Genomic DNA, 15,266 nt, shown 5'->3' on the forward strand with positions numbered 1-15,266 from the left:
CTGTATAGGTTGGCAACAATCTTACAAAACCAGTCTTATGGGATAAATGACGCAGAAAACATTTATGAATAGTCTCTAAGCGATCTATATGACTGGTAATAAGAAGACCATATGACCGAAGCATACTCCATATTGCTGTGAAATACTTATTATATGAAAACGAATCAAGCAATTAATCATCGATTTGTCTTTTCAGTTGAGGCCTGAAAGTAAGCGTTCGGTTATTACATCCCAAATGTGAATCGCTACCAAGATAACCGTTGCTACGAAAATCGCTCGCGCGGATCTTATGCCCAAATCTCGTAAAAAAAGCATTTGCTGAGCAATATTTGGGCAGATTTCTGTACCGCAATTTTCCTGTGCGACGAATTTTCGTGCGACAGGAGACCTGCCCAAGCGACTTTCGTAACGGCCGTTATCCTGGTAGCGATTCACATTTGGGATGTAGCCTGTTTATTAAATTAAAAATATTAAGTAATAAAATAAAAAGTAGAGAATGTCTTGCACTTACAGCCAGCACCAATATATAAGAACTAGTTGCAAATACAAAACATGGAATTAGATATATCCAGTGGTGGAGGGTGAAGTAAATGGGGGGACCCAAGCGCATTTGAAGCCTACATTTCAGTAAAAAAAATGTTATTGTTTATTATAATGCTTTTTTATTACGATTTTATAAAACATATTTTTATTTATTTATTTACTACTAGCTGAACCCGGCATGAGTTGCAATGCCACAATACAACGCATGCAATTTCCGATTCCGTTACCGTTTTACCCGTTCCTGAATTTAAGTTGTGGTAATCTGACTTATCCAGCGTTTAACAGCGGAAAAATGGAGTCAGCGAACATATTTGAACATATATATAGATATGTACTTAAAACAATACCAGTTTTGGAAATAAAATAGATACTATTTTAAAATACTATGTAAAATAGGTATTAATTTCATTTATTCTTGGCTTATGTACATATCGCGGACAATGATAATAATTCGTAAGTAGTAAATATTGGTAGAAACGCTTCATTTTGGGGTCCCCCAGATTCAGGCTTATTTTCATGCATGCAGTGGCGTACTTACCGCGCCCGCAGACCCCGCCCGCAGACCCCGCCATACGGGGGGGGGTGCCGAGTCTCGGGGGGCGCCACAAAGCGGCGCGCCTTTTTTACGGATTTTTTAATTTGTTCTGTAATTTCTTTGTAATATTTTTTTAAAAACCTCTTATTTTTCTACCTATTTGCATCTCGTTTTATTGTATGTACTATATGTACATACATTATTATATTTTGAATTCATCCTCATTGTGTAATTGATCTATGCCTTTTTCCATTTTTTGAACGTCAGTGCCATTTTTCAAACTATTTTCTGAGAATTCTCTCTTATTATTTACTTTATCGATTTACTTATTAACAATAGATGAAGTGTTGTGATCATGCGAAAATTCCCCTGTTTTAAACAGATTGTGCACTTCGATATATATGTATATGTACATACGTAAAAAGGTTTGAATTATTAATTTGGATATTTATTTTACGGGAACGAAAGTGAAAAGGTCGAAAATCGAAAGATCTTAAGTCGAAAGATCAAAAAAAGGGTGCATGGTAAACGGTACTATGTACATACATATATATAATATATGTAAATCTCTTTTGTCATACAGCCTTGTTTAATGTGCGCGCGTAGGGATACGGGAGGAAAAGCCTGTTCCTCTTGATCCTGTTGTATTCTGCTCGCGCAAATTAAGCGAGGATGTTCGAGGGGGGGGGGGAGAGAGAGTTTTACCGCACGCCACTGATATATATACTAACCGTTTTTCATATTTATGCATGATTAACAAATATTTTCAACTTTTTCACGGTCACCCAAATACATGGGGGGGGGGGGAGGGGGGCGCCTTAAAATATTTTGCGGGGGGGGTCCTGGAATTCACACTACGCCACTGCATGCATGATAAACCGCCGTTGGATATGTCTCCTCAGTTGAAGCCTGAAAGTAAGTATACTTTTGGAAAAAACATCAGAGGATTCTTTGTTCGAAGATTCGAGAAAGTCGAAATTTTAAAATCGTTTTATTTTACAATCGCAGTTGCGGACGGTGGCATGGGAAGGTAAATACGATTTGAAAAATATCGCACGTCCGAATAGTCGTCAGTTTGGGTAGAATTAAGCGAAAAATGTGAGAGAGTGGCAGGCGAGCGCGTGCGCGTGTCGCCGTTTTGGCCATAACGGCGCGAAAGCGGAGCAGGAGAGAGGCGAGCGGCGAATGGCGAAGCGGTGAGGCGGCCGCGCGAGTCGAGTCGAGTGTCGTGTCGTGCCGTGCCGCGGACTCCAGTGGAGTGGAGTGGAGTGGAGTGGAGTGCGAACGCGATCGCGAGTGCTCGAATCGGCGGGAGTGCGGAGTGCGGCGCCGTGTCGGGGCGCCTCCGAGGGGCGGAGCGCCCACACTCGCACCCCCATCTGGACGCGTCGCGACAGACCACCGCGACAGCGACCGCGAATACGATTTTAAACGCGACGCACGACTGATCGCGCCCTCCGTGTCGGAGACGGTGACGGTGACGCCCGCGAACTCTTTGGCCGGGAGCGCCCGCCGTTCGCCCCGCGCCCCCCCGCCGCCGCCGCCGCCCGCCCGCGCTCGCTCTCGAGGCCCCGCCGTTACGTAAGGCGGGGCGAACGCGCGACTGGACGACTGGACGACTGGACGATCGTCGAGCGAACCAGCAGCCGGCAGTCGGTAGTCGGCAGTCGGCAGCCGGCAGACAGCAGACAGCAGACGGCAAACCCGCGGCCATCTTACGGCATGAGGCTTGCGCGCCGCCGGCCGCCGCGCTAGACATGGCCGCGGCGCGCGAACCAGCAGACCGCGCCACCGCCAACGCCACCTCAGCCGGCGCCAACATCACCCCGCTCCTGCTCAACGGCACCGGCACCGGAACCGGAAGTGGGGTCGGGGTCGGAGGGGGGCCCGCGCAGCCTCGCAACCCGCAGGGCTCGGACGCCGGCGAGGAGCGCAAGTCGCGCCAGGACGAGTTGGCGCACCACCACCAGAACCAGAACCAGAGCCAGCACCAGCACCAGCTCCAGCTGCAGCAGCAGCTGCACCCGCTGGCCCACGCGCCCCCCCACCCGCACCCCCACCCCCACCCGCACCACCCGCTGGCGCACCCGCACCCGCACCCGCACCCGCACTCCCATCCCCTGCCGCACGCGCACCCCCTCCCGCTGCCCCTCCCGCACACCCACTTCCCGGGCAAAGTGCCGCGGGCGCCGCCGCAGCCCCAGCCGCCCTCTCCTGGGGGGGCGCCGCCGCCCGCGCCTCCGCCCTCGGCGCCCCCCGCGCGCTTCCCCTCCGGCCAGAGCATCTCGCAGCCGTCGGGGCCCACGCCCACGCTCAACTCGCTGCTCGCGGGCGGCGCCAACGCCATCGCCATCGCCCGGTACCCCCCGCCCCCGCAGAACCCCTCGCCCGCCGCCGCCCAGAACCCCTACGACCACCACAACCAGCAGCAGCAGCAACAGCCGCCCCCCCCTCAACAGCAACAACAACAACCACTACCCCAACAACCCCAGCAACCTCAGCAGCAGCCCCAACAACAACAGCAGCAGCAGCAGCAGCCCCCTCCGCAGCAGGCGGGTCCCCCTCAGCAGTCGCAGGCGGGACCCCCTTACCACTGGCCGCCCAGGCCTCTGCCGCCCTACCCGCCGCAGCCCTACAGGCCGCATCCTCACCCTCAGGTTTGTCTCATCTCTTCTCTATATGTCACATTCGACAAACGTCACTTCCATTTTGTTTTGGCCAAAAACCACTCGCTCTCATTCGATTGTTTCGTGCATTTCAAATAAAATAAAGTAAAAATATGAAATAAAATTAAACGTTTGTCTTTTGTTTGTTTTTTTTTTTTTGTACAAATAAACAATGTCGATATCAACGCTACTACATACGACGAAAATTCGTTAAATGACGTTTGAAAATTTTCACATATGTGTAATATGTATTATGTATTTGAAGGTTATGTCAAAACATATGCATCTTTATTGTTGTTTTGTTTTGAACAAATGTCGTTTCATTGTGAAAATTTGATATTGAATGTCGATGATAATGCTTTTCGAACTCGAATCGCTTTCTTACAATATGGTATTGAAAAGAATGAACTTCTCCGTATTGGAAAGGCGATCTAATCAAAGTTTACATGGTATAAAATTATCAATGACCGCTGTGATTGAAGGAAACGCTCGTCTTAGGGGTATATCATACTGTAAGATATTTCTTACAAAGAAATCAGAGGATCCTTCCTTTTAAAGAGTGCGGTTAAATTTTGGAACTGTCTACCGAATGAAAAACCTCTTAATAATGTTAAGTTTTTGTAATTCTTGCATATTTGTATTGTTATATCGGACAAAACCGCTCGTATCTATCTCTCCAGCGTATTTCGAATAAATGTTCTTCATATAAAATAAAATATTTTAATTATGTAAAACTGTTTAGAATGGGTTTATGAGCTCTCAAAGTCTCCACTCTTGACTACCATTTTACATACCTTCAATACTATTCTCTATTATATTTTTAAAAATCATATTCTATTTTTCATATTGAATCGACCGTAGTTGAGAAATTGGTAGAAGTGGTTATTCATTTTTCAATTCTATTAAAAAATGTGTATGTAAGGTTGTTAAAAAGCAATGGAACATTATCCCAGAGTTAAAGATGAATCTAGTTTTTAAATCTAACATCTGGTTGAATGAAGCTTCCACATAATTTGTTCTCCCGATAGCAATGTGTGCATGTAAAATTTGTGATATGCAAGATGTTTCGTTCTTTAAGAAAAACACAACTGATGTGACATATTAATCGAATGTTGTAGATGAAGATTCAATAAAATTCTATCCATAAGGATGAGTAAACAATGAATATCCAATAGTATGTATGTAGACGGTGAAGGACTTACTATTGATTGAAAAGTAAATAAATACTCGATATTCTAAAAATAGTAAATATTTTATCACTGATATGACTGATTGTTTTTAATGTCTAAATGTCAAACAATATATTTAACGGATTTTCGTTGTATGCCGAAGGTATTTTTCTTGTATAAAATTTTAGGTGGTACTTAAGTACGCGGTCTACCTTTGGATCGCAATCGGACTATTTTTTTTTTATTTGTATCGTAGCAACGAAATGTTTATTACAATTTTTGTTTTTTCCTGCCGCCCCATAATGTTGTCGAAGCATTTACATATATCAAAACATCGTCAACAGATACATATCTCTTAACCAAATCTTAAATGAATTGGGCCAACCTTAACTTAACTATTCATTTAAGATTAAGTTGTTAGGGTCGGTACTATTCAGTCTCAGTGTCACACGCGAGAACTGAGACAGTGAGATCGCATATTAAAGTAAAAACGTGAAGGTAGATCGCATACTAAAGTAGATATTTGAAGGTAGACCGCATACTAAAGTAGCACCAAATTTTATTTATATCTATCAAACTAATTGTTATATGTATGTTTGTAAATCCTTCAATAATTAAAAATATGTATGGTAGAGTTGGAATGGTGATTTTGTGTATCAAGAATTTTATACTAAACTATGCACTGTGCATTTTTGTACAATATTAAAAGTGAAAAATATTTTTATAATAAGTTTGTAAAATATATTTTTTTCCTTTTTATTTATTGTACAATGCATTTTATTTATTGTACAATGCCATTGAATCCTCTTTTTTTCTATGTTTATTATAAAAAATCTTATTATTTTCCATTTTGTTCTTCTGTCTATTTTATGTTTTTGCTATAGATTTTGCTCACCTTCTTTGTTGAACTTGGGATGTTGTGAATTTTACTGTATAATAAAAAAAAATCGCATCAATTATGTTCACTAGAGCTCCAATATATAATATTCTGTAATTAAAAAAAAAAAAAACACTTTCAAAATTGTCAAATACGAAAACCGACAAGAAATTACATGAAAAGTGTCAAATATAATTTTTATTTTGCCAAAGTTTGTAGAGTACGTAATTGCTATATAAATTTGATTTGGAATCTATGTATTTAAAAAATATTGATTAGGGCATACATTTAAGGTTTTAGAAATATCTACCAAAACGGCTTTGTTTATGAAAGATTATATTATAGATACGTAACTACTTCTCAACAATGATATGCGTATGTAATTCGTTCCCTTTATAACGAGTCCGAGATATCAATGTGAACTTATACGATGGAATAAAGCCATTATCTTCTATTTAAAGTTGTTCTAAAATTATCTCTAGTTTCAATTTATCGCGTAACTTTCCTTAAATCCCGATATATGTATAATGTTTTCATTTATATATTTAGCTTTTTCATCTAACAGTAAGAAAAGCTCACTATTTTGTCGCAATTTGTTGCATTTTCCATCTACATATTTCTTTAGAAACAAAAAAGTACATTACATCAGATTGATTTCCCGCAATTAACCAAAAAATTATACACAGTATGTTAATTTTTTTTAATCACCGTTGAATTAATAAAAACAACACGCAACGAAACAATATTACTCACTACCTTACATAATAATTACATTAAAAAAAATCTCAAGGACACACCGAACAGTATTTTTTTTTTTTGTTATTCTTACATCTGTCAAATTTGGCGGACTATTGCATAAATTAAATTGCAAACATTATCGCAACATCGTGCAAGATTATAATTACGATAACGCATAATTTTCATACAAAAGTTTATTTACAAAATTGACATTACGTGTCGCGAATCGCACTGTTTGTATAGTACATGCACACACTTATTGTGTGCTCGTTTTATTTTATAGTGTACATACGTATCAGTGGCGTGCGGTCCATGGATGCGGTGGATGCGGCGCATCCCCTATAACTTTAAAAAGCCAAGAGTATTTTTAATAAATATTTGAATTTCGCTTCGATGTATTCTTAGTGATGTACGTGATTATGATGTAGTATATGATATATATTTCACATATCACGTGTTTTTTGTTACATGATGCATTATATAGGATCTTTTGATAATTTTTATTAAGGATTCGCATAGGCCGCATTCGCATAGGCCGGCCACAGGCGAGTGACGCTGGCTAGTAGACGCTGAGTGAAGTGCGCGCGCGTCATGGATTCGGAGTCGCGACCGATCCCATTTGCGCATGCGCACTATGAGGCTGTCTTATTCGCGCGGACGCGTTGACACTTGTTTAACCTCTACGGTGGATTCGGTTTCTCTGTTTGCTTATCTATTGAGTTTCACTTGGAAGCCGCTGTTGATCGATATTTCCGCACGCTACGCCCCAAGTTATTTATCAAAAAGCTAGCCGATTCATTTCTTTAGACGAAGTTAATCATTTATACTGTAAGTTGGTTATTTTTTACTTTTGAATTAAGTTTTCATTTTAATTAGTTTCGTCTAACTTTATTTTTAGTTTACTGTTCCACTACTTACGAGTTTTCATTATTGCCTTTAATATGGATATCGAAAATAACAATGAGAGTGGACTTGTCGTCGAGATCAATAATAATTGCAATTGTTTAATTGAAAATGTGCTGAAAAGAAGATTTGCTTCTCTCCCATTTAATGAAAAGGAGATTATTGTTAAGAGCCCCAAACCCACACCAATATTAAATATTCAGTCTAAAACAAAAACATTTAAAAGGTATTTTAACACAGAAACATACGAAAAAATTTCATGGATTTGTGGATGTGCTCACTTAACGAAATTATTCTGTTGGCCATGTATTTTATTTTCTCAAGAAGTGAATGTCTGGAGTAAATTTGGATTTTCTGACCTAAACAATTTAAGTAAATCGCGCAAGAGACATGAATGTTCTCAAGCTCACATATGTTCTGCTGCTCAATTTAAAAAATTTGGAAAGGGACCTCGTATAGAAAATTTTTTAAGTGCTCAATTTAAAGCAAATATTGAAATGCACAACAAAGAAGTTACTGCAAATAGATACATTTTGTCGAAATTAATAAGCGCGATCTGTTTTTTAGCAAAACAAGAACAACCTTTACGAGGACATTTTGAACACCAGGAATCGTAAAATAGAGGGAATTATATTGAATTGCTGTATCTGTTGAGTGAATCAGACATAAAATTGAAAACTCATTTAGATAACTCTACGGTGTTTACTGGATTATCGAACCATATACAAAATGACTTGGTATCCGCAATATCAAAAGTCTTGCTAGATGAGATTAAAACTGAAATACGTGCATCAAAATTTGTTTCCATAATTGTGGACGAATCTACAGATATCAGTCGCAAAGCTCAGCTATCTACTATTTTTAGATATGTAGATGAAAACAATGAAATTCAGGAGAGATTAGTTGGATTTGTCGATGTTAGTCCCAATAGAACAGCTAATTCTCTTTTTCAGCACATACGTGAGACCTTGGAAGAATTTGGTTGTTTGGACAAATTAATTGCACAAACGTACGATGGAGCGGCTGTAATGTCCGGGGAGCATAATGGAGTGCAACGAAAAATTCGAGATATTTGTCCTAATTCTTTATTTGTCCATTGTTACGCTCAGAGATTGAATTTAGTTTTGTCGCAATCTGTTAACCATATATCCGGATGCAAACGTTTTTTCAGCCGTATGTTGTCATTTTCAACTTTTTTTTGTAAGTCTTCAAGAAGAATTTCCCTTCTCGATTGTCAAATAAAAAAACGATTTCCCACTGCTGCCCCTACACGATGGAACTACAATAGCAAAATTTTAAATATGGTATTAGAATATCAAACAGAATTAATGGAAATATTTAATCAAATAATTAATGATGAAGACGAATGGGATACTGATGCTGTCATAAATGCTGAAGTCCTTCATCGTTATTTAAAAGAGTTTGAATTCAATTTCAATTTGCATTTATTTTCTGCAATATTTAATTCGGCAGATTTTTTATTTGAAATTTTACAAAAAAAAACCTTTGACATATCGTATTGCGTAAGTGAAATTAAAAAATTTGTAAAATATTTAGATAACAAAAAAGACGATTTTGATTCATTGTGGAACAAAGTGATAACTAAAAATTTTAATAGAAAAAGAAAATATGCTGAATGTGAAGAAGATGTGAAAACAACGTATAAACTTCACTATTCTGAAATTTTAGAAACTCTTTCAGTAAATACAACCAATCGATTTCGAGATATCGAAAATTTAAAATTTCTTTTAATTTTTTTTAACGTCAAAAAATTTAAAGAATATGAAAATAATTTTCCAGATATCCTATTTAAATCACTCCACCTAACTTATGGAAAATAATTTGATTTGATGAAATTAAAAAGCGAATTAATTTACATGTACTCAACGCAAGATTTTCATTTGAAATCTATAAATGACGTAAAGGAATTAATTGTGAAAGATGATCTAATAGAAGTTTTGGAACAAGTATTTAGTTTAATACAATTAATTTGTACGATACCTTCCACGAGCGCATCGGCTGAACGATCATTTTCGACTATGAAAAGAATTAAAACGTTCACCAGAAGTAGTCAAAGTGAAGAAAGACTCTCTGGTCTTACTAAAATTGCAATCGAAAAGAAAATAATGTCAAATTTAAAAAACAATAAAAAATTCTATGATGCGGTTATCGATGAATTTTGTAAAAAGGAACGAAGAATAAAATAAAATTTAAAAAAATAAATTGGTCGGTTTTTTTTTTCAAACAAGAGACAGCATCCCTTGTTTGAAAAGTCACCGCACGCCACTGATACGTATGTCCTTTTGTGCGAATTAATGTGTTTGTTTTTGCGACGAGGGGGTGTAATTTTGTACTATTCAATAAATTTTGCATTTTCATTATTCATTTTTAGTGTTGCAATCAACGTACAACGTATGTAGTTTTGTGGCCCTTTTTTAAAATTATTTTCATACACGAAGAGCGGGTCGTGAAAATTGTACCAAATACTTATCATTCGATTTTACGGTAAATATGTCTACGTCGCGATTGGGTGTGGTTTTGCATAAAGCATCTATGAGTACTATTTTTGTGGTAAATAAATAGCTGCCTTTGCCGGATGTTAAAACGCGTGGGGTGTTATCATTTTTGCAAAATTGGTTATTTGAATATGTACTTCGGACTGTAATAGATTTTCATCATCTTCGTCGGTCATTCGAAAGCTATGTATGTATGTATGTATATACTCATGACTCAAGAGTCATGGCGAAATAGTCCATCAACTTTAAAATCGATTTTCCTCATCCAATTGAAACTTTTTTATTACGTATTCAATATTCTATTGGATATCATTTAAGTCCTTTTTTCCTTCACTTGATTTTTTGTCAAATCAGGAGTACGCATATAGGCAAGGAAAATTCAAAATTTAACCAGGAGCATGGACTAGTGGCTAGCATATTATGCTTTCGAGCGAGTGCTCACTAGTAGCTGTTGGCCAGAGATTTTTGACTCCAGGTCGATCGATTCCCGCAGAGTTTTCCAATTTTTCTGATTTGCATTGAAACGGATTCACTTCTCGGTTAAAGTCAGACATTTGCAGCAACTTGTCTGTCATAGCTGTTTCTCAGCAATAAATAAAAAGATAAATTCGATCACAAAATTGCATTTGATGAAAGAGTTTTTATAAGCTGTTTATTAGCTTCATTATTTTTTTTTTACAATTTCGCCATAGTGACATTACAGATTAGCTCCAGGTCGTCACTATGGCTAATTTATTACAATAAATTGCAAATTCATAATTAACGAGACATCTAAATACATACATACACATGTAAATCGAAACAATACATGACAACTATGGTCAGATTTTACAAGCATCGTATAAATACGATTAATAACATTTTTCATGTAACAATACGAATTTTTACATTCGATTAACAACCACAGAGGCATCTATGTTGAGAAAATCAGACGAAACCTGAGATATAACAACAACTCAGAAAATTGCAACAGAAAATTGGGAAGGAAAAGCCAATTTTACAGGAACCGTTTCAATGAATATCAGAAAAATTGGCAAATTCTGATGATCGACCACGATAAACCAAGGTCTGGTCAACGACGAGAATCTTATTGGGAATCGAACCCGTGACATCAAGCACGAAAGAATTCAATACTCACCACTAGACCACGCTGCTGGTTAATTATGTTAGTTCAGTGATATTTCTGCTCGTCAAAAATTCGTGATCTGATTTTGAACCCTAATATATGTTACTGACATTGAAGAAAGCTATCGTCTCTGATATAAAGCTGGAGGAGTTCATTTTCTGTGAAGTTGAGATATGCCAGCAGCGTCGACTAGTGATTAGCATATTATGCTTTCGATCAGAGTCGTCATGGTTCGATTCCCAATGGTGGCTGTTGGCCAGATCTTGGTTTGTGACTCCAGGTCGATCGTTTTTTTTCATTGAGACGGTACCTGTAAATTGGCATCTCTCTTGCATATCTCAAGTTATTCAGCGTCTTGAGGTCCGCCAATTTCTATAATAAAAATGCTGCAAAATGTCTCCATAGCTGTCACTGTCGATGATGCTTATATGAGTTCGTATTGTATAAAAATGCATGTATTAATTGTATTGTATCTGTATTAGTAAACTCGTCGCTTTGGAGCGATCTGTTAAGGCGAGTGTACATGTTCGATTGCAATAAAGTAAAACAATTTTTAATTTGAGGAAACGTAAGAATATTAGAAGTACCTTAGATGAATTGTATGGTTGGATATTAAGCTTTTTAAAATTAGTATATAAGCTAGATAAGAATGTATTATGTACCAAAATATTTTAATAATCATATAGTTAGGAATAGAGATATACATAATTATAAAACTCGAAATAGGAATAAATTAATTATAGGTAGAGTTAAGAAAGTAAAAACTGCGGCAGATGTTTTCCACAGTGGTGTTCAAATATACAATGCCCTTCCTGAGAGCATTAGAGGTGCTTTAAAGGTAACATTGGTGCTTTCTTGAGGGGTGTTAATGGATGGTTACACGACAATTGGTGCAAGTCCAAAAGGTTCAACGACAAAATGTACCCGAAAATTAGTGCACTGACAAAATGTCCACGGAAATAATGTTAATTATAAGTTAATTATAAATTATTATTATTTTTCAATAAGTAAATATCGGATACGGTTGAGAACACCTATCATTTACACTAATTTAATAACGCCCGCGATAAAAAGTAAATTATTCATTTGAAATAAAGAAAATTTTGGAGACGGTTGAGAAGCCCTGCCATATAAACTAATTCAATATAATCTGCGGTTCATACGCTTAGAAAGTTTTTTTTTGTTTTCAATTTAAATAAGTAAATATTGGATACGGCTAAGAACCCCTAACATTTAAACTAATTCAATGACATCTTAAAATGATATTCAATGAGTCAATGACATTCGCTTAAAATTTAATTGTTCAATTTAAATAAGAATATGTTGGTGCGGTTGAGAACACCTGTAATTTATACTAATTTAATAACATCCGCGATCTATACGATAAAAAGTACCATATACATCGATAAATATAATACAATAAAAAGTTACTTTTTCCATTAAAATAGGAAAACTTAGGATTTTTGAACATTTTGTCGCTTGAACATTATTTCCGTGGACATTTTGTCGCAGGTACATTTCGTCAGTGCACTAATTTTCGGGTACATTTTATCGTTGAACCTTTTGGTCTTGCACCAATTGTCGCGTCCCCGTTAATAGATATCTCTGTGGAAGATGACGTAATTATACATGTAAGTTTAATCAAATGCTATATTTGGAATTATATTATATTATTTTAGGGTTACTTATATTATAATTTTGTTATATTATAGTTCATTATATATTCATTAGCAATTTGCTATTTAATAATAAATAAAAACTGCGAAGTGCAGTAGGGGGTCTACCGGGATTGCAGCAAGAGTCGGTCCGAGTGCGCGCCTGTATGTAAACACGGAAACGATCTGTCGTTTCGGTGCCATGAATTTATTTTTCATTTGCAATGCTAAAATAATAAACAAACAAACCGGTATTGAACATTACATTACATCTCGAGCGACCGACCACACAGAATGCACCGTTGAACTTGAAATACATATATATATATATATATATATTGCAGTCGGACTCACCGGCTAGTTATAATCCGCTTTGACTGACGATTCGAAAGTCCAAACATTTGCTATATGCATACATATTTACTTTAGAATACTTACACGCTTCTATCTTCTAAACAGAGTTTGAACGTTGCTCACAACGAAGGCAGAAACGCTGAGACCCAGTCAATGACTTGCACGCTGCAAATCCACCTTTGCAGTTTGATACGATTATACGTGCTCGCTCTGCCGTCTTGCATATAATGCATAGCGAGTGCATCGTAAGTTATGCGCATACATTGAGCACGCGGCCACGTGGTCCTTGAAAATGTGTAAACATTTCCGAGCCCACGTGTCTGTTTGCCCACCTTATCTTCCTCTCTCTCCGCCCACTTATCCCGACTGCATACAAACAAACGCACACACACACACACACACACACACACACACACACACACACACACACACACACACACACACACACACACACACACACACACATGTATATCTATGTATGTATACAGACGCAAATACACAAGAGACCGCCTCCCCCATCTCCCCACTTTATTTATTCGCTCCTTTGTCAGCTGATGATGCCAACTCTGTGTGTGTGTGTGTTTGCCCGCATACATAACACCCGGCTTCTTATCGCGGATGTCTTTCGTTTGCGTGTTTCTACACTCACTGGGTTATTGTGCAAATCGCATTATCGGCGTTCGCTTCTCGTTCTCGTAGTGGTTTGTTGGGTTTTTCCCGTCGGTCTTGTCGAATGTGAGCACGACGATTGTTGGATTTGCATTGTTTTGGGTTTTGCGTAATTGTATTCTAATAGTCTGATGAGTGTATATTCTATGTAAAAATGGGTGTTTAGATCTATGGCTTCGATTGTATCTACAAATCGATGGCTTGGTGCACAGATATTGTATGTCCATTTTTGAATTTCTATTCTATACAAGTCGTTTTTTCATTCGCTCGATTTTTTGTCATACTAGGAGCACGCATGTCGGCTCGGTATTAGGGATCCCAATCGAATATTCGAGTATTCGAATTATTCGTCTGATTTTTCAGCCATTCGTTATGCGAATATTTCATCGACTATTCGAATATTATTCGTGTATATATATTTTTTATAAACTAAATACACAAAATCAACGTGAAAAGAGTGATGAAAGAGAAGCCGACGATTATGAAGAAAATGAAATATGTTATTGGGATAATTGTGATAAAAATGAAGAAGATGAAATGTCTACATGTGAAGAAACGGATTTTTATTCATTAAATACGGAAATGTTTGAATAAAATCACTTTTCGATCGATAATAATCTCTACGAAATTTTAGAAAACAGAAAAATTATACGAATAATAGAAGTCACCGGCGAAATATACATTTTTACAAGAAATCATAATGAATTATTATTGGCTGTAAAAACGAGGTGGAATTCAATGGCAACTATGATAACGACGATTCATTCAAATTTATACTTATGCAATTACCTTTTTTTTTAATTTTCGAATATATTCGAATAGCTCTGAAGTAGACGAATATTTTCGATCCCTACTCGGTATATGTATGTATATGTAGTTTACAAGGAAAATTATAAATTTAACCAACGGCGCGGACTACTTACTAGGTTAGTATATTATGCTTTCGAGTGAAGTGGTCACTAGTAGCTGTTGGCCAGACCTTGTCGATCGTTTCCCTTCAGAGTTTGTCAATTTTTCTAATTTTCATTGAAACAGTTCTTGTAAATTGGCATCTCCTTTCCAATTTCCCTTGCAAATCTCAATTTAATTGTTAAACCTTTCCAATCTCTCTTGCTAATCGCATTATTGGCGTTCGCTTCTGGTTCTCATAGTGGTTTGTTGGGTTTTCCCCGTCGGTCTTGTCGAATGTGTGCACGACGATCGGTGCAACCAAATTATCTGATTTCATTGTTGTAACGGTTCCTCATCAAATTGGTAAAACCATCCTACTTGCTCTTTGTTACTATTTGATTTTGATTTCTAATTAATAATTAATACATTTTTATGTATACAAGTTTAATACTTTACGTGTCGCTTAGGGGTAAAACGTGTAATTGTATCACGGTAAAATCAATATTTTTTTAAATTTGCGCTGTGATGAATAGCGAGTGAACGGGAATGATATTTTGTGTATACCTCATCAAAACCTCAGTGATCTGAATTTTGTCATTCCGAAATAAAAACATTGATCAATAT

The 15,266-nt window shown here is 37.5% G+C and overlaps 1 protein-coding gene across 1 annotated transcript in view; it reads left to right on the forward strand.

The window, feature by feature from the left end:
- The first annotated feature begins 2,289 nt into the window (after nt 1-2,289).
- Nucleotides 2,290-15,266, forward strand: part of osa (trithorax group protein osa) — a 144,450-nt gene continuing 131,473 nt past the window's right edge. Inside the window, exon 1 of the mRNA XM_077438418.1 lies at nt 2,290-3,735. Within this exon, the coding sequence (XP_077294544.1) occupies nt 2,836-3,735 (900 nt within the window). The 5' untranslated portion in view covers nt 2,290-2,835. The remainder of the gene's footprint in view (nt 3,736-15,266) is intronic.

The sequence above is a fragment of the Arctopsyche grandis genome, chromosome 9 (genome assembly GCF_051622035.1).
Source record: "Arctopsyche grandis isolate Sample6627 chromosome 9, ASM5162203v2, whole genome shotgun sequence".
NCBI classification, from domain to species: Eukaryota; Metazoa; Arthropoda; class Insecta; order Trichoptera; family Hydropsychidae; genus Arctopsyche; species Arctopsyche grandis.